This window comes from Phyllobates terribilis, unplaced genomic scaffold (genome assembly GCF_046119375.1).
Source record: "Phyllobates terribilis strain yellow unplaced genomic scaffold, ASM4611937v1 Scaffold_4__5_contigs__length_816908805, whole genome shotgun sequence".
NCBI lineage: Eukaryota > Metazoa > Chordata > Amphibia > Anura > Dendrobatidae > Phyllobates > Phyllobates terribilis.
This window is the reverse complement of record NW_027362764.1, coordinates 352529408-352556052: the sequence shown is the minus strand read 5'-3', so window position 1 is coordinate 352556052 and position 26645 is coordinate 352529408. Positions and strand designations below refer to the sequence as shown.

General features: G+C 44.7%; 1 protein-coding gene across 1 annotated transcript in view; it reads right to left on the bottom strand.

Moving 5' to 3' along the window:
* Nucleotides 1–26645, bottom strand: part of SLC6A18 (solute carrier family 6 member 18) — a 1027837-nt gene that overhangs the window by 752375 nt on the left and 248817 nt on the right. The window contains exon 3 of the mRNA XM_073676926.1: nt 13126–13263. Within this exon, the coding sequence (XP_073533027.1) occupies nt 13126–13263 (138 nt within the window). The remainder of the gene's footprint in view (nt 1–13125; nt 13264–26645) is intronic.

Below are 26645 nucleotides of genomic sequence, written 5' to 3'. Positions count from 1 at the left end.
TTCAAATTACTAATCATGTTTATCTGTATCTTGGCTGGAAAATAATTTGGGCTTTGTAGCAGTGTGCAGCACTGATTCTATTAGGCCATCTATAATAAGCTCCACCAGATTTAAAATTAATAATAATTTTTAGCTGCATCTAGCCCGGAAAATAATTTTGGGGCTCCGAGATGCGCAAGACACATAAGTGCCTTCTTGCTGCACTACCTGCAACATGACCCTCATATTGTCAGAATTCGAAGTAATCCTGACTACTGGGTTGCCACACTCTTAGATCCCCCAAACTTTTCGATCAACCTTTTCATTTTAATAAAGACCAAAAAAATGGTCATTTTTGAAATTATAAGCATTAGCAGGTTATTAGAAACTGAAATCAAACAGTTTTTCAACTCAAAACTTTATTCTAGGTGATGTTACATTTTCACATAGGACCCCTTGTTCGAAAGGAGCTTCTGAACTCTCTCGTCCATTGAATTTGTCAGGTTTTGGATGGTTTCTGCTTCAATTGTTTTGCATGAGGACAGAATACCCTCCCATCATAGACACTCCTTTTGATGATGCTCCTGAGGTTCTGAATGGGGTAGAGGTCAGGGGAGCATGGGGGTCACACCATAAGTTTGTCCCCTTTTATGCCCATATCAGCCAGAGATGCAGATGTTTTATGTGCAGCATGAGATGGTGCATTATCATGCAAAAAAATGATCTTGCTGTGAAATACACGGTTCTTCTTCTTGAACCATGGCAGGAAGTGCTGTTTGAGAAAATCCACATACATTATGGAGTTCATCTTTAGCGCCTTCAGGGATCCTAAAGGGGCCGACAATCTCTCTCCCCATGATTCCAGCCCAAAACATTACTCCACCTCCTCCTTGTTGGCGCTGTAGCCGTGTTTGCGTGGGGTGTCCATCAACCAGCCATCCTCCACTCCATCCATCTGGACCATCGAGCGCTGCACGGCACTCATCCGTGAACAAAACAGTTTTGAAATCAGTCTTCATGTAATGTTTGGCCCACTGGAGCCGTTTCTGCTTGTGTGAAGTGGATAGAGGAGGTCGACAGGATGGCGTATGCACAGCTGCAAACCTCTGAAGGACCCTGCATCTTGTTGTTCGGGGGACGTTGGAGTCACCAGCAGCTTCAAAAACTTGTCTGCTGCTATGACAAGGCTTTTTTGCCGCTGCTCTTTTAACCTGACGTAATTGCCTGTAGGAAAGAGTCCTCAATTTGCCCTTATCAGCACGCACACGTGTGTACTGTGAATCAGCTACATACTTCTTGATTGCCAAGACACTTCATCCTGATCATCGCACAATGTTGATTGTAGTCATGCCTTGACCTAAACACTCCACAATTTGTTGCTTCTCAGCAGCCGACACATCCTTTTTCTTTCCCATTTTGGCAGAAAATGTAGGCTGCTTAATAATGTGAGACAGCCTTCTTAAGTAGTCTTGCCTTTCATTGGACACACCTGCCAAACTAATTAGCACAGGTGTCTGCAATTGCTTACAGTGATATAAAGAGCCCTGACACATATCACCATCAATGAGTTTAACTGACAAACAAACAAATTCTTCCCTTATCACTCGTAAACACTTTTTGCATAATAATTTGGAACACAGTGTACATGTGCTTTTCCACAAAACACCAGTGGTTCACGTAGTGAATCTTACAGTTCTAACTTGTCAACCGTGGTCTGTATGGAGTTTTTCAATAAAGGGCCCAAAATTAAGATAACATAGATGGGAGAGGTCTCTATGAATAGAAATTCCTAAGTATTTGATACCCTGTGAGGGCCAGGCAAAGGGAAAGTTGGACTGGATGGAATCCTATATGGATTTGGGGAGGGAGACATCGAGGGCCTCAGACTTCGCTGCATTGATTTTAAAATTTGACCATGTAACAAAGTGATCTATTTCAGCCATAACAGCATGGATGGATATATGTGATTGAGTGATATATACTAGGACATCATCAGCAAATAGAGAGCACTTGTACTCGGTGCCTCCCACCTCAATCCACCTAATATTGGGGTTATGGCGAATTGATGAGAGCAGGTGCTCCGTCACTAGGATGTATAAGAGAGGGGACAGAGGACATCCCTGCCTTGTCCCATTGGTGATTGTGAAAGGTGATGAAAATGTTCTGATGCACCCCCTGGGCCTTGGGACACCCGGAGCCGGACCCTTTTTGGTGGATGCTGGTGGTTGTAGTCTTCGTGGTGGCGACCCGGCTCCGTGGCTCAGGGTGGTCAAACCAGTGGCGGAACTATTTATGTGGTTTTGATGTTTAAATGTCCGACTACGCCACCGGTGGATTGCGGTCAGAGTGAACCGCCGCTGCAGGGCAGACCGCTGAGGCTGGTGTTGTGGGTGCAGCAGAGCGTAGCATAACTCCCCATGGGAGGAGTATAGCCTCAGGGCAGTGTATGCGGAGGATGGGGGTGATGGTGCAGGGCAGCAGCAGTAACGACACGGAGTCAGTGATGCAGTCCAGGGCCTTTACTCACAGTTCTTATTATCCAGACCATGTCTGCAGGTAACGGCTGCCCACGTCGTACTGTGCTCACCAGGTGAGGGGCTCAGACAACTCCCAGATAACTTTGGAGCGCTTCACAGGACCCCTTTTGTGTGTCCTTTGTCTGGCCTTTCTTACCAACCCTTCTGTCCGGCTGCCTCGGGCCTCCTCTTGGTAAACTTGGCGCCAGTTTCCCTGACCCTATGTGGTGCCTTCCTAGCGGGTGTAGCGAGGGGCTGCGCCACATAAAATGTCACAGCCTCCGGTTTCTAGCTGAGGGTCGTTTCCTGCCTCCACTAGTTTCGGGGACCGGTCTCCCCCTTTGGCCTGACCCCTCCACGCAGGTGAATTCAGGCGTGCGGTGGCGACTCGCCCGTCCGCACCCCTGGGATCCCTTCATTCCTCGTTCCTGGAGCCTTCTCCGCTCCTCTTCCTTCCTTCTCCCTCTTCCAGGCCTGGGCCTCTGTTACTAGGCCCGCCTCCGGAGCAGAGCTCATGCAGAGCCCCTGCTCCCTGCCACTTCTGCTCAGACTTCTCTGCACTGAACTAAGATGGTGCACACCTTTTATACTCCCTTCTCAATGCACCCAGGAACTGCTTCCTCCCTGCACTACAGGGTTCCCCTTACTCAGTGTTCCCTCCCCCCCACTCCAGCCAGGGACAGGGACTGTCGTGCCCATCTCAGAGGCATATTGGTCGCCCTGCCCCACGGCAATGTGGTGTAATGCATGCAGGTGTCGGGTCCTGATCCACACTCCATCCTTACCTGAGAGTGAGATATCACACCTCTGGGTGAGATGCAATACCTCTGTAGCAACCGAGCCCTCAGGGTGCTACAGTTCCATTTATCTTCAGCCTAGGTGACGTATTGTGATACAGGGCCGTGATTTTGGCTATAAAAGGGTCCCCTAGACCCCTACCTCGAGCTTTTTAAGAGAATCATATATTGCGTGCCAGGAGACTCTATGGAATGCTTTCTCAGCATCCAACGAGAGTATCTAATTACAAATTTTTAACTGCATCTAGCCCAGGAAATACTTTGTGCCTAGTAGCAGTGTCTGCTAGTCAGGGGATTATCCCGGCTGTTAAGCAAGCTACACCACCTGTAGTTTGGACACTTAATTTTTTCAAAGGAAATGCTTCGGGACCACGGGATACTCAGTGAAGAGCATCAGGAGGCACCCCAAGGCATATGGGCTGGGACTGGCAGTAGGATGCCTTGCGGTGTACAGCCGAGCTCGATCCTTATAAAAGCTTTTTAACTGCAGCAGCTTTAGTGGACGCTACTGGAGCTGGAATTACGCGGCTGCTGGCATGAGACTTGCCCTCCAATAGATCCTTGTAAATGGATTTAAAGTGTATTCATTCAAATTAGAGAGACAATTTAAATTAAAAAGCTTAGAGCTGCCTCCACCACAGGGGGGCTCGCTCGACCCACCAGCGGACAGGCACCAGTATTGGGAGAGGGGGGCTGGCCATCAGGGTTCACCGCGGCTCTGGCACAAACCCGGCGACACGGAGGTGGCACGGGCAGGAGCGGACTGAACGTGTCGGCTTCTCACTTTTTGGATTTTAGAAGGGCATGACATGCCTATATCTGTGTCTCCCCCTCCTTTTACTCCTCCACCTCTTTTCTTTTCGCATGACTATATGTACTTGTCACTTTTCCATGTGTTAGTTGTGTCTTCTGAGCAGTTTGTCAGCTTTTGGACACCTTTGAAGGTGTTTTCTATGTGTTTCTATGTGTTTTTGTTTGCCTGCCATTGGTTTTAACGGTGTTCGAAGGTGTTCAACGAACAGTTCGACGAACAGTTCGGCGAACACACGGGTGTTCGACGAACCGAACCGAACTCGAACACTACGGGGGTGGCTCAACACTACTCCTCTCCAGCCCATCCAGGCTGGACAGACATGAAGCTTGGGTTGGGTGTCCCCTCTGTAGCATTACAAGTCCCCTCGGTAGCACAGAAAAACAAGTCTTCTCCCTCCTCATCTTCCTCCTCATCACCCAATGTTGCCTCGGAATATTGGCTGGGCTGGGGGTACTATCACCCATTGGGAAATCTGGCTCCATACCAACATGCTGGGCACTCAAAGCTTCCTCTTTGATATTATGCAGTGATTGTTTCAAGAGACACAGCAGCAGGATGGTTACGCTGATAATAGCTTGATCACCGATCACAAGGTTGGTGCAGTACTCAAAATTCTCAAGAACCTCACAAATGTCAGCGATCCACACCCACTCGACAGTTATGTGTGGTGGCTGACTCTCAGTCTGACCGGCATGCTGAAGCTGGTATTTAGCTACTGCCCTCTGCTGTTCACTAATCCTCGCCAACATATGATAGGTGGAGTTCCACTGGCTGGGCAGGTCACAAATGAGTCGGTGACTTGGCAAATTCAATCGCTTTTGCAGAACTGTAAAAGCAGCAAAAGCAGTAGAGGAATGGCGGAGGTGGGCGCTAATGCGGCGCACCTTTTCAAGTAGGTACGGCAAGTCACAGAAAGTTTTCAGAAATTTCTGAACAACTAGGTTCAGTACGTGAGCCATGCATGGCACGTGTACCAGCTTGCCGATCTTTAAAGCCGCCACCAGGTTACGCCCATTATCGCAGACGACCAGACCAGTTTGGAGGAGCAGCAGGGAGAGCCACTGATAGGTCTGTTGTTTTAAAGCTTGCCACAGCTCTGTTGCAGTGTGTGCTTTCTGACCTAAAAAGATCAGCTTCAGAAGAGCGTCTTGCCACTTTGCTGATGCACTGCTGCACAGGTCCCAGCTTGGCAGTGATGTGGAGGGTAATTGAGCAGAGGATGAGGAGCAGGAGTAGGGGAGAGAGGAAGTGGAATATGAAAAAGTGGAAACCCTGACAGAAGTTGGGCCCGCTATTCTTAGCTTGGGTGGGATGTGTGATGTTCCAGTTTGTGCCTTTGTCCCACACTCCACCAGGTTCCCCAAGTGTGCCATGCCAGAAATGTATCGTCCCTGTACACAACAATTTGTCCTGGTGTCTGTTGTTAGGTGGACCTTCCGGGTTATGGCGTTCATGAGAGCACGGTTCAGATTGTTTAACACATACTTGTGTAACGCAGGGATGACACACTGGGCAAAATAGTGGCGGCTGGGAACACTGTATCATGGGGCAGCCACAGCCAAGAGATCACGGAAGATCCCACAAGCCTAAATGGCAACATCTCCACAGCTAGCAATTTGGCAATGTGCGAGTTTAGTATTTGTGCCCGTGGGTGCGTGGCTGGGTATTTAAGCATTCTTTCCAAGCTCTCAGGCACGGACAATTGGACACCTTGCTGACACAAGGAAGTGGATGTGGTTTGTTGTGTGTGAGCAACCGCAGCTTGTGAGCAGGAGGTATAAGCGCCTGCTTCTTTAACAGTAGATTCTGAAGGACATAGCCCAGACGACATTGCAAAAGTCTCCACCGAACCCAAAAGCACTACATTGTAGATTGTAAGCTCTTATGAGCAGGGTCGCCATTATTTTTGCTTTAATTATTGTATTATCTTTAGCTATGTTAGTTATGACTGTTGAATACGAACCTCTTAATTGTAAAGAGCTGCGGAATAGGTTGGTACTATATAAATAAAGAGTATTATTATTATTATTATTATTATTATTATTATTGGATTGACCCGCAGACGCAGATTTGGTACCCTGGTGTTCCGCCCACCTACTGGGCTGCTTGGCTGCCATGTGGCTTCTCATACTGGTGGTGCTCAGGTTGCCTTTGCCCTGGACTCTGCTCAACTTGGTATGGCAGATGCTACAGACAGCAATGTTTTTCTATGAAGGACTTTCAGAAAAAAAAATTCCACACAGCAGCTGAACACCACCTAGTGCTGACTTGGCGCACAGCTGTGGTGCTCTTGGGAACAGATGACTCCGTTCTCACTCTGGGCAAACCACGACCCTTGGTGCCTGTGTTAGTGCTACATATCCATCTTCCTCTGTGTTGCTGTCATGGCTATGCGTGCCAAGGGTCCAGGTCAGATCAATGGACCCATCATCGACCACCTCGTATTCTATCTCATTCTCCTTCCCAGTTGACATTGTAGGCTGACCTGATGGTTACTGTGTATCATCATCATCAGCCTCCACCTCTGGAGACAGTAAATGACGTTCCTCCAAGTGGCGTTCCCCCATAGGGCTAATTTTTACAAATCCTATTCACATTGTGCAGTGGACAAACCAGGACAGTATTCCTACTCCAGCCTAACTACTATTTGTAACTGGAGGCCCTTAGGATGGGGGGCTTCCTGCATCAACCATGACTCAGCCCATAGGGCTAATTTTCACAAACCTTATGCACATTTGTGCAGTGGAAAACTCTGGAATGTACAGTAGTCTTACCAAACTAATATTTGTCATTGGAGGCCCTTGTCACAGGTTGTGCCACATTGTGACTAAGATAGGAGACACATATTCAATAGACATTTACACTGACTGTTGATGACCGAATGATGGCCCTCTGAAAACTTGAATTGAGGACCACAACTACTACAGTACTCCATTGTAGATAATGTTTGTCAAGGGAGGCCCTTGTCATGGAATCTTCCTGCACCTATGACACAGGCCCCAGCCCCAGGAGTAATTTTTGGAAATACAATGCACATTCTGCACTGGACCAAGTAGTACAGTATCAAGAAGTCTTCTCTTCCTATATAATCTGGGTAATATTGACAATTAAAATCTCTAAGCCATTTGGAGAAGCTTCTCCAACCCATCCTGGAGGGGGGGCACCATATATCCTTTGTCCATTGATTTGCACAAGTGATATATTTGAGCTCGTCATCCAGTTGACTAGTGCAGCTTTATTTTTCCGGTTCACAGAGTTCAGCCATACCTGAGGATCATAGGCCGCACTCACTGCTACCTTCTAGTTCCTCATGTCTCTTGGCCATTTTCTCTCCAGTCTTTGCCCTTAAATTAGTTAAATAATAGTGATGGCCCTACAATATGAATAAGTGAGGGCACTCTCAAATGTACACAAGAGGCACCTTCAAAATTTCTAGAGGAGGGCACTTCAAAATGTATGTTACAGGGCCACACGAGGGGTCTCACAAAATTCAGCTTTCCTGCCTACTGCAAGCCCTCTGAATATTTGAATTTAGGGCCGCAGTATTAGATGGTGGTGGAGGAGGAGAAGGAGGAGGGGGTTAAGCCCAACGCTACAATGTTCACATTGTAAACTGCTATGGAATATGTATTCCACTATCTGAGTGTCAATGATGGAGAGACCGCCCAAATGTCTAAGTAACAGCTGTCCCTTCAAATTGCATGTTACAGAGCCACCTGAGGACTCTCAGGTCAAAGATCAAGATACCTACTAGTACGTTCTAGCTGTGCTTGTAAAGTGCTGGGGAATAGCGAACTAAAAATGATGTATGACAGAGGAACCTACAAAATGTACAAGTCAGGGCCCTCCCAATTGTTAAAGCCAAAAAAAAAGGCACAACAGTATGTGTGAACAAACGCTAAAAGGAATATTTTTTGGTTTCTCTGGTTTATTTAGCCTTATAAACAAGTGATTATGCAGGGAAAACTGTTTCTTAACCTTTTTGGCCTGTTAAATGCAATTTAGGTTAGGTTTGGTAGTTGTTCTAGTGTGTCTGTAAAAGTGGTGTCACACTGCGACAAACTTATTCCCAGAAACCATATGTGAGTCAGAAATGCATGCAGGCCCATTTTACAGGCTCTTCCCATTCTGTGTCATCACTTTCCCATCCATTTAAGCCTTTTCCTCAGGCCTCCAGAACCCTTTCTAGGGTCCAGCAGAAAATTGCTTGCATTCCCATTGACTTACATTGTACTTGCTATTCGGAATGAATACGCGATTATTACAAATTGCTCGTTACGAGTATAGTTATTACGAATATTACTGTACTCGCTCATCACTATTCACCACTGTTCCATGTTTTTGCCATTTGTGGATAATGGCTCTCACTATTGTTCACTGGAGCCCCAAAGCTTTAGAAAATGGCTTTATAACCTTTTCCAGACTGATAGATCTCAATTACTTTATTTCTCATTTGTTCCTGAATTTCTTTGGATCGCAACATGATGTCTAGCTTTTAAGGATCTTTTGGTCTACTTCACTTTGTCAGGCAGGTCCGATTTAAGTGATTTCTCGATTGAGAACAGGCAGTAATCATGGCCTTTGTGTAGCTAGGGAAATTTAAATTCAGCTTCCCAAACATGTGATAAACCACAGCTAATTCATGTTTTATGAGGGGGCGGGCAAATTACTTTTTCACACAGGGCCCTGTAGGCTTGGATGTGTTTTTCCTTAATAATAAAGACCTTCATTTATAAAAAAAATTGTTTACTTGTGTTATCTTTGTCTAATGTTTAAATTTGCTTTGTGATCTGAAACTTTTAAGTGCGACAAATATGCAAAAGAACAAGAAATCAACTAGGGGCAAACACTTTTTCATACCACTGTATATGTCCACAGCCAATGTGGGCAAGCTCACATTAATTAAAATGAATCAGGCGTGGATCCCACAGGACTTGTCAGTGCCTTTGGCTGACTAGAAGTATGCCAGCCGCACCCAACCATTGTTATACTCCACCACAGTTTGTTTGTTCTGTTTGCCATTTGCAATGTTTTCAGGGAAAATCAAAAAAATACAAACTAAAAACAATGTTGATTACCTCCTCTTCTGCCTCTTCCACCTGCACCTCCATGTCCACCTCCACCTCCTCCTCAACCTCCACCTCCACTTGGACCTCCACCTCCTGGTTCAAGATTGTTATTTTTTTTTAATTCTATGTTTTTTTAAATTAATTTCCCTAAAAAAAACCCACAAAAAACACAAAAACAGTGTTGGCTACCTCCTCTCCCCCTCTTCCACTTACACCACCAATTCCACTTCCTCTTCCACTTGGACTTCTGCCTCCTGGTTCAAGATTATCATTTTTTTTATTCTATGTTATTTTAAGTATTTGTTTCCACATTTGTTTGCATGGCAATTGTCTTGCTCTTACCCCATTTTGCTTCTTGTTTCAGCCCCATAACCCTTACTACGACCATTTTACAGCACAAAACTTCAAGTCCCCATTGGCTTCTATGTGGTTCTAGTTCAGGTCAAGTTCTGTTACCCAAAACTAACATTGGACTACAGTTCAACCAAACCCGATGAACCCGAACATCCACAGGTCCGCTCATGTCTTGTAACATGTGGCCCGCAAAAAATCACGGAGACTTTTTTGATTTTGAGTCATGGATGAAAATTACCCATACAAGTTCATATGCAATCCACGTCCATGATTAACATTATAATGGATAGGAGAGGCTTTGCAGTTTAATTTTTCTTTTCATAGGAGAAAAGTCACTGATGAAACACTGATTGTAAAAAGTGATACACTGTCCAAATATTGAGGAAAATTGGATATAAAATACAGATGAATACTATCAATGGTCTGTGATTTTATTTAGCTGAAAAAAATAAATTTTGCAGCTAAAATTTTAAGCCTTCAAACATTTAAAAAATAATTGAACGTTTGAAAATTGATGCAAAGCCACTGTAGACAAATAGTAAATATTGTTTTTTTCTGTTGACTGTTGTAACTGCATAAAAATTAATAGTTTGAAAAATTTCAAATGTTTCTACCGTATATTTTTACCAAATTTTTGATATTTTCACAAATAAACCCAAATCTAATCAACCGAAATTTAACATTACCATAAAGTACAAATTGTCATTAAAAATACTCATCAAATCACTGAGATAAATAGAAGCATTCCAAATATATTATCACTAGTGTTGAGCGAGTATGTTCTATTAACCCTTTCGCCGAGTATGCTCGGGCCGAGCTCCGAGTAGTTACAGCTGCTCGGTGATATGGTTGAATCACTCCCGTGTGCATGATTTGCAACTGTTTGACAGTTTTAATACATGTGAGGAATGTGTAAGAAATAGACATTCCTTACATGTACTAAAGCTGTCAAACAGTTGCAAATCATGCACACGGGAGCGATTCAAACATATCACCGAGCAGCTGTAAATACTCGGAGCTCGGCCCGAGCATACTCAGAACAGAGCATACTCGCTCAACACTAATTATCACATATGTCAGGCTTGAAAAATGGAGCTCTATCAGAATGGTCAAAACTGGCTTCAGAAGTAAGGATTAAACAAAGAAATTTTTTAAAAAATCCATAATTACTAGGGTTTTTTGTTGTTCTTTCCATGTTCCAAAAAGTGTAATAAAAAGAGATAAAAAGTTATATGCATTCCAAAATGGGACAATGAAAAAAAAATCTTGTTGAGCAAAATATAAGCCCTTATACAGCTTTGTTGATGGCAAATGTTTGAATAATAATTCACAAAATAATGTGACATCAAATAAAATATTTTTTCAATGTAAAGTAATAAAACATAAACAAAAGTACATAAATATGGTATCACCAGTAAAGTGCTGACTTACAGAATAAAGTTAACACTTAGGACTTGCTCACATGACCGTTGATTCGGAGCACACTGAGGGAAGATGATGGAGAACTAAATTTCTCAATCTTCTCCATTCTGTGAATCCACAGAAATCAAAGTGCACCCTGACAGATTCTGTCAGTGAAATAAATCAGACATTAGCACTACCCCATTGTATAATGGTGGTTAGTGCTATCCGATAAAACATCCGATGTACATTTCTCAAAAAAATAAAGGGAACACTTAAACAATAGAATATAACGCCAAGTAAATCAAACTTCTGTGAAATCAAACTGTCCACTTAGTAAGCAACACTGATTGACAATCAATTTCACATGCTGTTGTGCAAATGGAATAGACAATAGATGGAAATTATTGGCAATTATCAAGACACACTCAATAAAGGAGTGGTTCTGCTTTCTGGCTGATGTTTTGTTCAATTTTGAATATTGGTTGTGCTTTCACACTCGTGGTAGCATGAGACGGACTCTACAACCCACAGAAGTTGCTCAGGCAGTGCAGCTCATCCAGGATGGCACATCAATGCGAGCTGTGTCTGTCAGCGTAGTGTCCAGAGGCTGGAGGCGCTACCAGGAGACAGGCCAGTACACCAGGAGACGTGGAGGGGGCCGTAGGAGGGCAACAACCCAGCAGCAGGACCGCTACCTCCGCCTTTATGCAAGGAGGAACAGGAGGAGCACTGCCAGAGCCCTGCAAAATGACCTCCAGCATGCCACAAATGTGCATGTGTCAGCACAAACGGTTAGAAACCGACTCCATGAGGGTGGTATGAGGGCCCGACGTCCACAGATGGGGGTTGTGCTCACAGCCCAACACTGTGCAGGACGCTTTGCATTTGCCACAGAACACCAGGATTGGCAAAATCGCCACTGGCGCCCTGTGCTCTTCACAGATGAAAGCAGGTTCACATTAAGCACATGTGACAGACGTGACAGAGTCTGGAAACGCCATGGAGAGCGATCTGCTGCCTGCAACATCCTTCAGCATGACCGGTTTGGCAGTGGGTCAGTAATGGTGTGGAGTGGCATTTCTTTGGAGGGCTGCACAGCCCTCCATGTGCTCGCCAGAGGTAGCCTGACTGCCATTAGGTACCGTGATGAGATCCTTAGACCCCTTGTGAGACCATATGCTGGTGTGGTTGGCCCTGGGTTCCTCCTAATGCAGGACAATGCCAGACCTCATGTGGCTGGAGTGTGTCAGTAGTTCCTGCAAGATGAAGGCATTGAAACTATGGACTGGCCTGCCCGTTCCCCAGACCTGAATCCAATAGAGCACATATGGGACATCATGTCTCGCTCCATCCACCAACGTCACATTGCACCACAGACTGTCCAGGAGTTGGCGGATGCTTTAGTCCAGGTCTGAGAGGAGATCCCACAGGAGACCATCCGCAACCTCATCCGAAGCATGCCCAGGCGTTGTAGGGAGGTTATACAGGCATGTGGTGGCCACACAAAATACTGAGCCTCATTTTGACTTGCTTTAAGGACATTAAATCAAAGTTGGATCAGCCTGTAGTGTGTTTTTCCACTTTAATTTTGGGGGTGACTCCAAATCCAGGCCTCCATTGGTTAATAAATTTGATTTCCATTGATGATTTTTGTGTGATTTTGTTGTCAGCACATTCAACTTTGTACAGGGCAAAGTATTCAATGAGAATATTTCATTCATTCAGAACTAGGATGTGTTATTTCAGTGTTCCCTTTTTTTTGAGCAGTGTATATGCTCATGTAAGCGAGTCCTTAATAATGTGGCAAAAAACACGACAGCAGAAATGTTGTTTTTTCTATTTATTCGTATAAAGAGTTAGGTTATTGGGTGAATGCAGCTCATAATGGTGACATTGACAAATCTCAACAACTCTTCCCAGCTACATCCATGTAAAAGAAATATGACCCTTGGAATCCAATAATGAAAATACAAAATAAGATTTGTGGACTTTGCACAAAAAGGTCAAATTTGGACTTATCCTTAAGTGGTTAAACGGTGTGTCCTAATATGTTTCTCTATATATAGTGTAAATATAATGATGTGTAACATTTACCTCTTTAAAATTTCACTCAGTTTTGACTATTGACATGTATTGCATATTAACAATAAATATTGTGGCAGTTTGGAGATTATAACGCATATTTCTGCTACCTGTTTTGTTGAAATTAGTAGGGCAATAACTCCAAGGAAGTGGGTCCTGAAATGAATTGAAAAAATACCAAAGGATCCAACCAATGATAGTATTATAATACACTCCAACCAGAAAGGAAACAAGCAGTGAAACAATACCTGCAAAATAAAAAATATATTGAGTAAACATTTATGTAACATGCAGTAATATACAGTCAGTATATCAGAGTGTTCATGTAAAATTGCTGAAAATTTTTGTTTTACACTTCAGACTTGATTCATACATTGTGGTAATGTGTAGGGATGAGCGGACCCGTGGAAGTTCGGGTTCTGGTACCTGACTCGAACTTTAGTCCAAAGTTTGGATTAGGTACCAGAACTGTACCCAAACTTGAACCAGTACCCAAACCTCATTGAAAACAATAGGACCTGAACTTTGGAACTGGAAAATTTTCTCTCTCTCTCATTTCCTCTCTCTCTTTCTCTCTCTCTCACATTTGTCCCCGAACTCCGAACATTAAAACAGACTTCCGGGAGAAGTCTGTGTTCGGAGTTTTGCCCTAGACACGAACCCCGAACTTTTAAGTTTTGGTTCACTCATCTCTAGTAATGTGTCACATGAAAAACAGAATGCAACAACATCCAAAGTGCGGCAGATTTGCAATCTGTTTATTGGCCATGTGTCATTTACAGGTGTAACACTTTTTCCTAACACATTACACCTGTAAAAGATGAACAGTCAATGACTGCATCACAAAACTGAGAAAATCCTTGTAAAGCAAGCTACTTCCCCTTGAGAAAGCTATGGAGTAAAGAAGCGAAATGCTCGTTGGGGATATTGTTTATCCATTGGGGAACTGTTCAGCAGAATGGGCAAGGTTTGGCACTATTAATTGGGCCTTATATAAGCACTTGGAGGGTTTGGTGTGTGGAGAAATTAGAAATATTATGGTGACACAGGCGTTAATCAGACAAAGGGAAAATATGCCTTCCTTTTTCTTCCTTATTCACTTATAAACCTTCGGGTCCTTCTATTGATACCTCCCCTTCCTTTTTTCTTTTTTGTTACTTGTCTGTCTGTCTTTTTATGAATTATGTGGCTGTTCTTAGATATTTGCTTGTATTAGAAAAGGACTTTTTAAACCTAAAACTGCATTTTGTTTTCCTTTTTCCATATAATAAAAGAGTGGCTTTTTGCACATGTTTTCTCTATGGTTTATTATTGCCTGATATTTATTTACCATAAAGTGCCTGGTTTTTGAGTACCTAATTCTTGTAAAACATGTAGAAACACTAAATAAACAATAAGTAGGGATGGGTGAACCCGAGATGTTAGGGTCCATTGGATTCAGCCAAACTTTATAAAAAAGTTTGGTTGGGGTACTAAATGGTACCCGAACTTGATCCCGAACCCAGACCCTATTCAAATGAATTGGGGGCCTGAATATCCGGCAATTTCCATGCTGTTATATGTGTGACAGAGCAGGAAACACCAGATTATACCTTACTGACATTACTGCCGGTCACAGCGCTGCGGTTCCCACACTGTAACACAGATGACAGCGTGTGAGCCAGCAGCTGTGACCGGCGGTGAAAAGGTTACCGCTGGTCAGGCGTCGGCTGATGAGTGGTACTCTCATCAGTGTATGCCTGGTCTCACTGATAGCAGCGAGAGCAGGCAACGCTGATGAGAGTATCCACCAACCGGCACCTGTGCAAAATAATAAAATTGTCAGTATGAAATGAAATATAATCAGTACAGTGCATGTGTAGTTTACTGTACATGTATTTAGCTAATAAATAAATAAAAAAAAATAAGGCTTGAGGTCCCCCTTATTTTTAACACCCACCTGAGGGAAAGTAGAAAGCTGAGGGCTGTGTTTTTATTCTGGGAAGGGAGCAATAAACATCTTCCCAACTTATTCATATCAGTGCACATCTGTCTGCCTAGCTCTTACGGTCTATTAAAAAGGGAAACCCCCCAAAAAATGATGTGAAGTCCCCCCTATTTTTAATAACCAGCGAAAGCTAAACTGCTGATATTTATAAGCTGGGAAGATGCCAGGGATATTGGTCCCCTCTCAGACTAATAACATCAGCCCCAGAAATGGCACTTTCATTGGGTATACAAATTCTGGTGCTTAGCCTCAGCTCTTCCCACTTGTCTTGGTGCTTTTGCAAGTGGGGAAATGGTTTTGGTGTTGATGTCAGCTGTTTTATGTCCGCTGACATCAAGCCCAGAGGTTAATAATGGAGAGGTGTGTATGTGATGCCCCCATTACTAACCCCATAGTGAAAATGAATAAAGGCACACATAGAAAAAAAGTCCTTTAATTGAACAAAACACTCCCTGACAAATCCCCTCTTTTACACAATCATTAAGATCAAAATAAAAATCAAAAATCAAAGTAATCCCTTCTTGTCCACCGATAATCCATAATGCTAATGTCCAACAACAAGCCCCAACTCTGCTACATCTGGATGCATTGCTGAGTGGTGACATAAGTAATGCGACCGCTCAGCCCAGCATCCAGGACACAATGAGCTGAGTGTGATAATGCGACTGCGTGTGACCGGCATTAAGGTTACCACCAGTCACACGCAGCTGCGTTCTCACGGTCAGCTCATTGTGTCCTGCATGCTGAGTTGAGCGGTCACATTACTAATGTCACTGCATAGCAATGCAACTAGATGTAGCAGATGGGGTTCATCATGGGACATCATCATATGGATTAACGGTGGATGGGTGAGGATTTCTTTGATTTTTGATTTTTAATTTTATGTTAATAAATGGGAAAAAGAGGGTAATTGTCAGGGAGTGTTTTGTTCAATTAAAGGACTTTTTTTGTGTGTCTTTATTACTTTTTACTTACTGGGTCAGTAATGGGGGTGTCTGATAGACACCTCTCCATTACTAACCCCTTGGCTTGATGTCAGCTGACATTACAAAGCTGACACTAACCCCCAGAAATTACCCAACTTGACAATGCACCAAGGCAAGTGGGAAAAGCCTGGCAAAGTGACAGAATTGGTGCAACTGATGGATGTGCCATTTCTGGGGCGGCTGCGGGCTGCTATTTTTAGGCTGGCGAGGGCCAAATACCCATGGATCTTCCCATCCTGAGAATACCAGCCCCCAGCTTTCTGCCTTAGCTTGGCTGGTTATCAAAAATGAGAGGGACCCCACACGTTTTTTAAATTATTTATAAAAATAATAATTAAAAAAACGATGTGGGGTGACCCTTATTTTTAATAACCAGCAATGGCTAAGCAGACAGCTGTGGGCTGATACTAATAGGCTGTGAAGAGACAATGGATGTTGACCCCCTCCCAGACTAATAACATCACCCCTCAGCCACCCCAGAAATGGTGCATCTATTAGATGAGCCAATTCTGACACTTTGTCTCGGCTCTTCCCACCTGCCCTGATGCATTGGCAAGTGGGGTAATGGTTTTGAGGTTGATGTCAGCTTTGTAACGTCAGCTGACATCAAGCCCAGGGGTTAGCAAAGGAGAGGCATCTATCAGACACCCCCATTACTAACCCCATAGTGAATACTAATAAAGACACACAAGGAAAAAAGTCCTTTAATTGAACAAAACACTCCCTGACAAATCCCCTCTTTTTCCCATTTATTAACATAAGAATAAAAAGTCAAAGTAATCCTCACCTGTCCGCAGATAATCCATAATAATGAGGTCCCACGAAACACAACTCTGCTACATCCAGTCTACGGAGCTCAGTTCAAAGAACATTGCTCTATACATTGGAGCAGCAGCAACTGTCAGGTGTCGAGCTTCACTCCTTGAGACCCTACAGCTTTGCACTGAGGTGATGTCAGTAAAGTTATCTCAGTTCACAGTGGCCGGTTCTCACGAGGGCAGTACAGCTGTTAACTGAGATAACCTTGCTGTAAGGTTATCTGAGTTCATTGTAGCTGTTCTCATGCTGCGCAGTGCCCGACTGATGAATGACTGCGAGTCCGTCACTTGGCACTCATCAGTCCGTCACTCGAGCTAGCTGTGAACTCAGGCAATCTTAAAGGTTACCTGAGTTCACAGTCACTAGGTCTCTCATCAGCTGCGAGGCCCAGAAACCTTAAGGGAAACTTTAAGGGAAACTTTAAGGTTACTGGAGTTTCCAGCTGCTAGAACACCTGGAGGCTGTGAAATAAGGCTACCTTGGGTGTGTATTTTACTGTACTTGGTAATAAATAAATAAATTAAAATGATGTGGGGTCCCCATATTTTAATACCCACTTGAGGGAAAGCAGACAGCTGGGGGCTGACGTTATTATTTTGGGAAAGGATCGATATCAATGAAGCTTCCCAGCTTATTAATATCAGATCATAGCTGTCTGCATATCATTTACCGGGACCCTCTAAAAAATTGACGTAGGGTCTCCCCTATTTTTAATAACCAGAATACACTAAACAAAGAGCTACAGGATGATATTAATAGGCTGGGAAGCGCCATGGATATCCATTAGCTGTTCCAATTCTGGCGCTTAGACTCAGCTCTTCCCACTTGTTCTTGTGTGTTGTCAAGTGGGGTAAAGGTTTTGGGGTTGATGTAAGCTCTTTTATGCCTGCTAACATCAAGCCCAGGGGTTATTAATGGAGATGCATCTATCAGACGCCCCCATTACTAACCCCATAGTCAAAATGAATAAAGACACACACAGAAAATGTCCTTTAATTGAACAAAACATTCCCTCTCTTTTACTCATTTATTAAGATCAAAATAAAAATAAAAAATCAAAGTAATTGTCACCTGTCCGCCGTTAATCTATAATGCTGATGTCCCACAACCAGCCCCAACTCAGCTACATCTGGATGCATTGCTGAGCGGTAACATAAGTAATGCACATCCAGCCCGGCATCCAGGACACACTGAATTGACCGTGAAAATGTGTGGTCGCATTACTTATGTCACCGCTCAGTAATGCATCCAGATGTACCAGAGTTGGGACTCATCGTGGGACATTAGCATTATGGATTAACGGATTAGCGGCGGACAGGTGGATTTTGGATTAATGGTGGACAAGTGAGGATTACTTTGATTTTGTATTTTTATTTTGATCGTAATAAATGTGTAAAAGAGGGTAATTGTCGAGGAGTGTTTAGTTCAATTAAAGCACTTTTTTCTATGTGTGTCTTTATTAATTTTCATTACAGGGTTAGTAATGGGGGCATCTGATAGACACCTCTCCATTACTAACCCCTGGGCTTGATATTAGCAGACATAAAAACAACTGACATCAACCTCAAAATATTCCCCCACTTGCCAGCAGGGCAAGCAGGAACAGCCATGCAAAGCGCCAGAATTGTCACATCTAAAGGATGCACCTTTTCTGGGGTGGCTGCTATTTTTTAGACTGGGGAGAACCAAATATCAATGGGCCTTCCAAGTCTGAAATTGCCAGCTCCCGGCTGTCTGCTTTAGCTTAGCTGATTATCAAATGGGATGGGATCTCCATGCTGTTTTTTTAAATTATTTATTTAAAAAATTGAAAAAAACGGCGTGGTGACCCCTCTATTTTTGTTAACCAGCCAATATAAAGCTGACAGCTGAGGGCTGGAGCCCGCTGCTGTCAGTTTTACCTGCACTTGTTACCAAAAGTAGAGATGACCACAAGTCTTTTTTCATCAGTATTTATTTTGTAAACAGTGCGCCAGCCAGTCACAGCTATGCCAATACTTGATATGACTATGATGGAGCTGAAATGTTCCACACAGGAAAAGCTTGTTGTTTGGCTGCGCTGCAGCCTTTCCACAGGGTTTGCTTGGGTTGCCGAATTCAAACAGTAGGACAGACTCCAGGGAGAAGTCCGTGTGTTTGGGATCCACTAGGTGTCCGGTAAGGACCCTGAACTTTACTGTTCAGGTTCACCCATCTCTAACAATAAGTGAACTCAGCCTTAAAATGCAGAAGTACTAAGGCTAGTTCGATCCAGCGTCAGAGTTTCTACAACCAGGCTCTAAACTGCACAGAGTCTGCAAGCACCACATTCTCTTTACCTAGGTAACTGGCCAACCAGAGGCCGCATGGTGAATGTTAAAGGAAATCTGTCAGCAAGTTTCTGTTATGTAATCTGAGGGCAGCATGAGGTAGGTGCTGACACTGATTTCAGCCATATAGGTAAGATCGAACGTGCTCAGTGATTCTTGGATATCACTCAAGTATCTGGGTGCTCGGATGTGCTTGGCACTCGATGAGCATTGGCTGGTGCTCGGATTTGAAGCTCGAATCCCCCTTGCATCTCTCGGCCCTGTTTCACAGCCAATAAACATAATGGGAATGCCTGCTAGTCACTGTAATGCCGAAGCCATCTTGGTAGTGGCATTACTGTGATTGGCTGGCTGTATTACCTCATCAGGGGTTATAAAAGGGTAGGCGCTGTCACGCTTGGCACACTGACTAGTGATGAGCGAGCATGCTTGCTGCTGCTCGGTGCTCGCCCAAGCATCTCACTGCTCGAGATGCTCGGCGCTCGCCGAGTATTTCCGGGGTTGCTTAGCGGGAGCTCGGGTCTCCTCCCTGCATGTTTGGCGCTCTTTACAGAGCCAATGAACATGCAGGGATTGCCTGACACTGACTGTAATTCCGTAGCCATGTTGGTTGTGGCATTACAGTGATTGGCAGGCCGTACAGCATCATCAGGTCTATATCAGACCTGGCGCCGCCATGCTCGTCACAGTCACTCCAGAATCAGACAGTGTAGGGAGAGGTGCTGCTGAGCTAGGGAGAGATTTGCTTGTTTCTAGTTAGTGTAGGTGTACCAAACAATATTAGAGACACATATCCATCCCAACAAACAGTCCTTCTGTGGACTAATCCAACTGCAGAGATATAAGGCAGGCAGTAGTGATGATCGAGCATGCTCATTGCTCGAGATTTACGAGCATGCTCGGGCGAGCACCTATTATCTTCAGCGTGCTGGGGGTTTGGTTTTCGTTGCGTCGTGAACATGATTTGCAACTGTTTGATAGCTTTAATACATGTGAGGAATGCCTGTTTTTCCAGCATTCCTCACATGTATTAAAGCTGTCAAACAGTCGCAAATCATGATCACGGAGCGAGGTGCTCGCCAGAGCATGATCGTAAATCTCGAGCAATGAGCATACTCGATCATCACTAGCAGGCAGTGTATATAGGCAGTCAGGGTTTATAGCAGACTGCAGTGCACAAAGCACAAGAGGCTCCATTCCAGTTTTGTCTGCTGCTGCTGTTAGATATTTCTAAAAATAAGCTCAGGTCTCAGGGGCCAGGAATAATTTTTTTTTGGATCTTAATCTGCAATATTTGCTTTAAAAGCAATACAGAGAACACTGTTTTCTGCGCCATTTGCTTGTTGGCACTGCAGAATACAGCCAGGTCCTTTCCATATTACAGCGTTAAAATCCAGCTATTTAAAACTGTGGTTTGTCCGTCACACGGATCACATATAATTGCGCTGAAAATATTGCCATTTCTGGCATCCATTAAAAATTAATTTCAGTGTGTCAGTGAAGCAATTGACAACAGTTTGCTGTTCAAAATAGTTACCTACAGGCCAGGTATTTAAAACTGTGTTTTCTCCGTCACACGGATTACATATACGTTTTCAGAAAATACTGCCATTTCTGACCTCCATTAAAAATTTGTTTCAGTGTGTCAGGGAAGCAATTGACACCAGTTTGATGCTCAAAATAGTTACCTACAGGCCAGGTATTTAAAACTGTGGTTTGTCCATCACATGGATCACAAATACGTTTTCAGAAAATACTGCCATTTCTGACCTCCATTAAAAATTTGTTTCAGTGTGTCAGTGAAGCATTTGACACCAGTTTGCTGTTAAAAATAGTTACCTACAGGCCAGGTATTTAAAACTGTGGTTTGTCCATCACACGGATCACATATATGTTTTCAGAAAATACTGCCATTTCTGGCCTTTATTAAAAATTAGTTTCATTGTGTCAGTGAAGCAATTGACACCAGTTTGTTGTTCAAAATAGTTACGTACAGGCCAGGTATTTAAAACTGTGGTTTGTCCGTCACACGGATCACAAATATGTTTTCAGAAAATACTGCCATTTCCGACCTCCATTAAAAATTTGATTCAGTGTGTCAGTGAAGCAATTGACACCAGTTTGCGGTTCAAAATAGTTACCTACAGGCCAGCTATTTAAAACTGTGTTTTCTCCGTCACACGGATCACATATACATTTTCAGAAAATACTGCAATTTCTGGCCTCCATTAAAAATTTTTTCATTGTGTCAGTGAAGCAATTGACACCAGTTTGCTTTTCAAAATAGTTACCGTATTTGCCGGCGTATAAGACGACTGGCCGTATAAGACGACTCAAAACATAGAGTTTGTTATATACTCACCCCCTCCCATATAATGCCCCATGCAGGATGTCACCCCCCATATTATGTCCCATGCAGGCTGTTACCCCCCCATATAATGCCCCATGCAGGATGTCACCCCCATATTATGCCCCATGCAGGATGTCACCCCCCATATTATGCCCCATGCCTCCATACATTAAAAAAAAAATCACCTCACCTGCTGCCACTGCTCTGGTCTGGACTCCAGTGTCGCCGGCGTCTTCCCGCTCTGCATTGCCTGTGACGGCTCAGGGGAGGGCGCGGTGTAAAGACGTCACCGCACCCTCTAATCTGAGACGTCACAGAGAGCACACAGCAGGATGACAGCGGATCTGCTGAGGCACAGGGAGAGGTAAGTATCCGGCTGCCGGCTGAGCAAGCGGGGGAGAAGGTCGGGCGCTGACACCGCTCTCCTCCCCCCATAGCCCGGCGGGGTGCCCGACCGCAAGTGGGCCCCCCCGCCTGCTCAGGGCCCTGGCATCTACCCGGCGCATCCCAACTGAAGTGCACCCGGCATATAAGACGAGCCCCCACTTGGAGGCATGTTTTTCAGGGCAAAAAAGTCATCTTATACGGGCGAGCACCTATTATCTTCAGCGTGCTGGGGGTTTGGTTTTCGTTGCGTCGTGAACATGATTTGCAACTGTTTGATAGCTTTAATACATGTGAGGAATGCCTGTTTTTCCAGCATTCCTCACATGTATTAAAGCTGTCAAACAGTCGCAAATCATGATCACGGAGCGAGAAAAACTTAACCCGTGAGCACGATGAAAATAGTAGGTGCTCGCCAGAGCATGATCGTAAATCTCGAGCAATGAGCATACTCGATCATCACTAGCAGGCAGTGTATATAGGCAGTCAGGGTTTATAGCAGACTGCAGTGCACAAAGCACAAGAGGCTCCATTCCAGTTTTGTCTGCTGCTGCTGTTAGATATTTCTAAAAATAAGCTCAGGTCTCAGGGGCCAGGAATAATTTGGAACCTACAGGCCAGCCGTTTAAAACCGTGTTTTCTCCGTCACACGGATCACATATATGTTTTCAGAAAATACTGCCATTTCTGACCTCCATTAAAAATTTGATTCAGTGTGTCAGGGAAGCAATTGACACCAGTTTGCTGTTCAATATAGTTACCTACAGGCCAGGTATTTAAACCTGTGGTTTGACCATCACACGAACCACATATACATTTTCAGAAAATACTGCCATTTCTGGCCTCCATTAAAAAGTAATTTCTGTGTGTCAGTGAAGCAATTGACACCAGTTTGCTGTTCAATATAGTTACCTACAGGCCAGGTATTTAAACCTGTGGTTTGACCGTCACACGAACCACATATACATTTTCAGAAAATACTGCCATTTCTGGCCTCCATTAGAAATTAATTTCTGTATGTCAGTGAAGCAATTGACACCATTTTGATGTTCAAAATAGTTACCTACAGGCCAGGTATTTAATACTGTGATTTGTCCGTCACACGGATCACAAATATGTTTTCAGAAAATACTGCCATTTCTGACCTCCATTAAAAATTTGATTCAGTGTGTCAGTGAAGCAATTGACACCAGTTTGCTGTTCGAAATATTTACCTACAGGCCAGGTATTTAAAACTGTGGTTTGTTCATCACACTGATCACATATATGTTTTCAGAAAATACTGCCACTTCTGACCTCCATTAAAAATTTGTTTCAGTGTGTCAGTGAAGCAATTGAACCCAGTTTGCTGTTCAAAATAGTTACCTACAGGCCAGTATTTAAAACTGTAGTTTGTCCATCACACGGATCACATATAAGTTCGCTCCAAATTCAGTCATTTGTAGTGAGCGTGGAAGATATTGTCCTCCATTTAAAATTGGCAAGGCACGTGTAAGGGACGGGAAACTGGACATGATGGTGATGGTGCATGCAGAGGCCGAGGCCGTGGGCAAGCTGAAATTGTGCCACAACAACACCCACATCTTCTCACTCGACCTTCCTGTGCCATTTAATAGGGGACCGCAGAACACCTCTATTGAACACAGAGCAGTGTGAAAAGGTTATTGGTTGGATAGAAGATAATGCTTTCAGTAACTTAACCACCACCACCACCTTCTTTTCCACACAGTCAAGTCTCAGTAGCTGTGAGTCTGGACTGCACATTCCTCACCCTGAACCTCCTTCATCACACCATGTCAAGTGCCCAGAGACAACTGATCCCACACTTGGTCACTCTGAAGAGGTGTTCACTTTTCCATTTATAGATTCGGGCCTCTTGACCGGTCCACTTGAAGCGGGGCAAGAGGAGATTGCATGTAGCGATGCCCAAATATTTGAGCAGCCACGGTCACATGAAGGCGACAGTGGGAAAGTGTCACAAGAGGTGGATGATGATGAGACACAATTGCCAGAAAGTCAGGAGGAAGACCAGAGTGCGGAAGTGGAAGACCAGGTTGTGGATAATATAGTAACTGACCCAACCTGGCAGGAGGACATGCAGAGCGAGGACAGCAGCACACAGGGGGAGGGAGGCAGAGCACCCCAAATGCATGAAGAAGCAGTGTGGTGGCTGCAGAAAGAAGGCAGGCAACTGTTCCCCGTAACACCAACAGGAAGGAAGTTGCCATTATAATTGTTAGGTCTTCCCGAGTCTGGCTGTTTTTTAAAGACTCTGCCAATAAACCCAAAAAGGCCATTTGCACCATATGCCAGGCCAGCATCAGCAAGGGTGGCAAAACGACCAGCCTGACCACCACCAGCATGATCAGGTACATGGCAGCAAAGCACTCGACTTTGTGGGCCGAACCCCAGGGTCCAGGAGCAGTGTCTGCAGTTGGCACCACTGCTTCTTCTATTGTTGTGCATGCAAGCCAATCCCCTGTCCATGGTGCATGCGAAGATGCCTCCTGCCCTGCACCTGTCATTGCACACTCTCAAGTAGCAGCATCAGAAAGCAAGTCCACGCCCTTGTCACAGCGCAGCGTTCAGTTGTCCATACCCCAGTCCTTGGAACGCAAACGCAAATACGCAGCCCCACAGGCCACACTACTAAATTCCCACATTTCGCGAATGCTTGCGCTAGAAATGTTTCCTTTTAGGCTCGTGGAGACAGAAGCATTCCACAACCTGATGGCGGCGACTGTTCCTCGGTACTCGGTCCCCAGCCGTCATTATTTCTCCCGGTGTGCCATCCAATAATTACACAAGCACGGGTCCCAAAACAATAGCTGTGCCCTCAACAACCCTGTTACCGGGAAAGTCCACCTAACCACGGACACGTGGATAAGTGCTTGTGGGCAGGGACGGTACTTCTCGCTGACGGCACACTCGGTTAATATAGTGGAAGCCGGGACCCAGTCGGAACTTGGGACAGAACACGTCCTCCCGACTCCAAGCATCGCAGGCCCTAGGTCAATCAGGGTTGCCCCCACAGTCTACAGCTCCTGCACCTCATCATCTTCAGCCTCCTCCTCCTCTTCAGCCTCCATCTCCGAAATGACCACATCAGTCACAAGCTGGAAGCATTGCAGCACTGCCTCGGCCAAGCGGCAACAGGCTGTTTTGAAGTTAATATGCTTAGTTGACAAACCACACAATGCTGAAGAGTTGTGGACAGCGCTGAAAGAGCAGACAGATCTGTGTCTGACACCGCTGAACCTACAGCCACTCATGGTCATGTGTGACAATGGCCGGAACCTGGTGGCAGCTCTGAGGCGAGGCGAGCTCACACACGTACTATGCCTGGCCCATGTGCTTAACCTCGTGGTTCAGCGATTTCTCAAATCCTACCGGAGCTTCCATATCTGCTTGTCAAAGTACGCCACCTGTGTGCCCATTTTAGAAAGTCAGCTACAGCTTCCGACGCCCTTGCCGTGTTTCAGCAGCGTTCGCAGCTTCCGGCTCACAGACTGGTGTGTGATGTCCCCACGGGTTGGTACTCTACACTGCAGATGTTGGGAAGGATTTGTGAGCAGAAGAGGGCAGTTGTTGAGTACCAGCATCAACAAGGCCATCGGTATTCAGTTCAGAATCCATACATAAGACCTCAGAATTGGACATGGATGTCAGGCATATGTACCATCCTCCAAAACTTTGAGGACTCCAGCAGGATGGTGAGCGGCGATAACGCCATAATTAGCGTCACCATCCCGCTTCTCTGTCTTCTGAAACGCTCTCTGCTCACAATCAAAGAGGATGCATTGCAGACGGAGCACGATGATATGGAGCAAGGAACCATACAGGGTGATTACACACAGCCCAGCCTCATCTCATCCCAACGTGGATTGGGTGACAATGAGGAAGAGGAGGAAAAGGAGGAGGAAGAACAGGAGCTAGTTTCATGCGCTATAGACTGTACCTGCCCAATTGTCATATCGTCTGTTCAGCGTGGATGGCCTGAGGACAGAGAGGAGAAGGATGATGAGAGCATGGTCACTCATCCTCTTGGTGAGGACACGGAAGTCTTGCCTGTTAGCAGTCTGGCACGCATGGCTGAGTTTATGTTACGCTGCCTTTCCCATGACCCTCGCGTTCTCAAAATTTTGGGTGACAGTCATTACTGGTTGGTGACACTTCTAGACCCATGCTACAAGGAGAAATTTATATCTCTTATTCCTGAGGCAGACAGGGCTACAAAAATGGGGCAGTACCAGAAGGCCTTGTTGCGGAAATATTAAAAAAATTCCCATCTGAAAACGCTAGCGACAGAGGTCACAGTTTGTTGGACAACCAAGGAGTACAGGCGAAAGAGACACAACTGCAATCCAGCAGAGGCAGGGGAACACTCTCAAAGTTCTGGGAGAATTTTCTCAGCCCCTCCCATCGCACAAGCCCTGAGGCGTGGGGTACTTTCACAAGGAGTGCAAAATTTGGGAAGATGCTGAGGGAGTACCTTTTCCGACCGTACCAACATCTTCCGTGATTCTTCTGTGCCTTATAATTATTGGGTATCCAAGGTGGATACATGGAATGAACTGTCTCTCTTGGAGGTTCTGGCCTGCCCTGCCGCTAGCGTTTTATCAGAGCAGGTTTTTAGTGCCGCTGGTAGAATTATAACTGATGAGCGCATCTGCCTGTCAACTGAAAATGCTGACAGGCAGACTCTTTTAAAAATGAACAAAGGCTGGATTGGGCCAGACTTGTCAACACCACCGAATGATAGCAGCGTAACATAAACTCAAATCCAGTGTCCTTT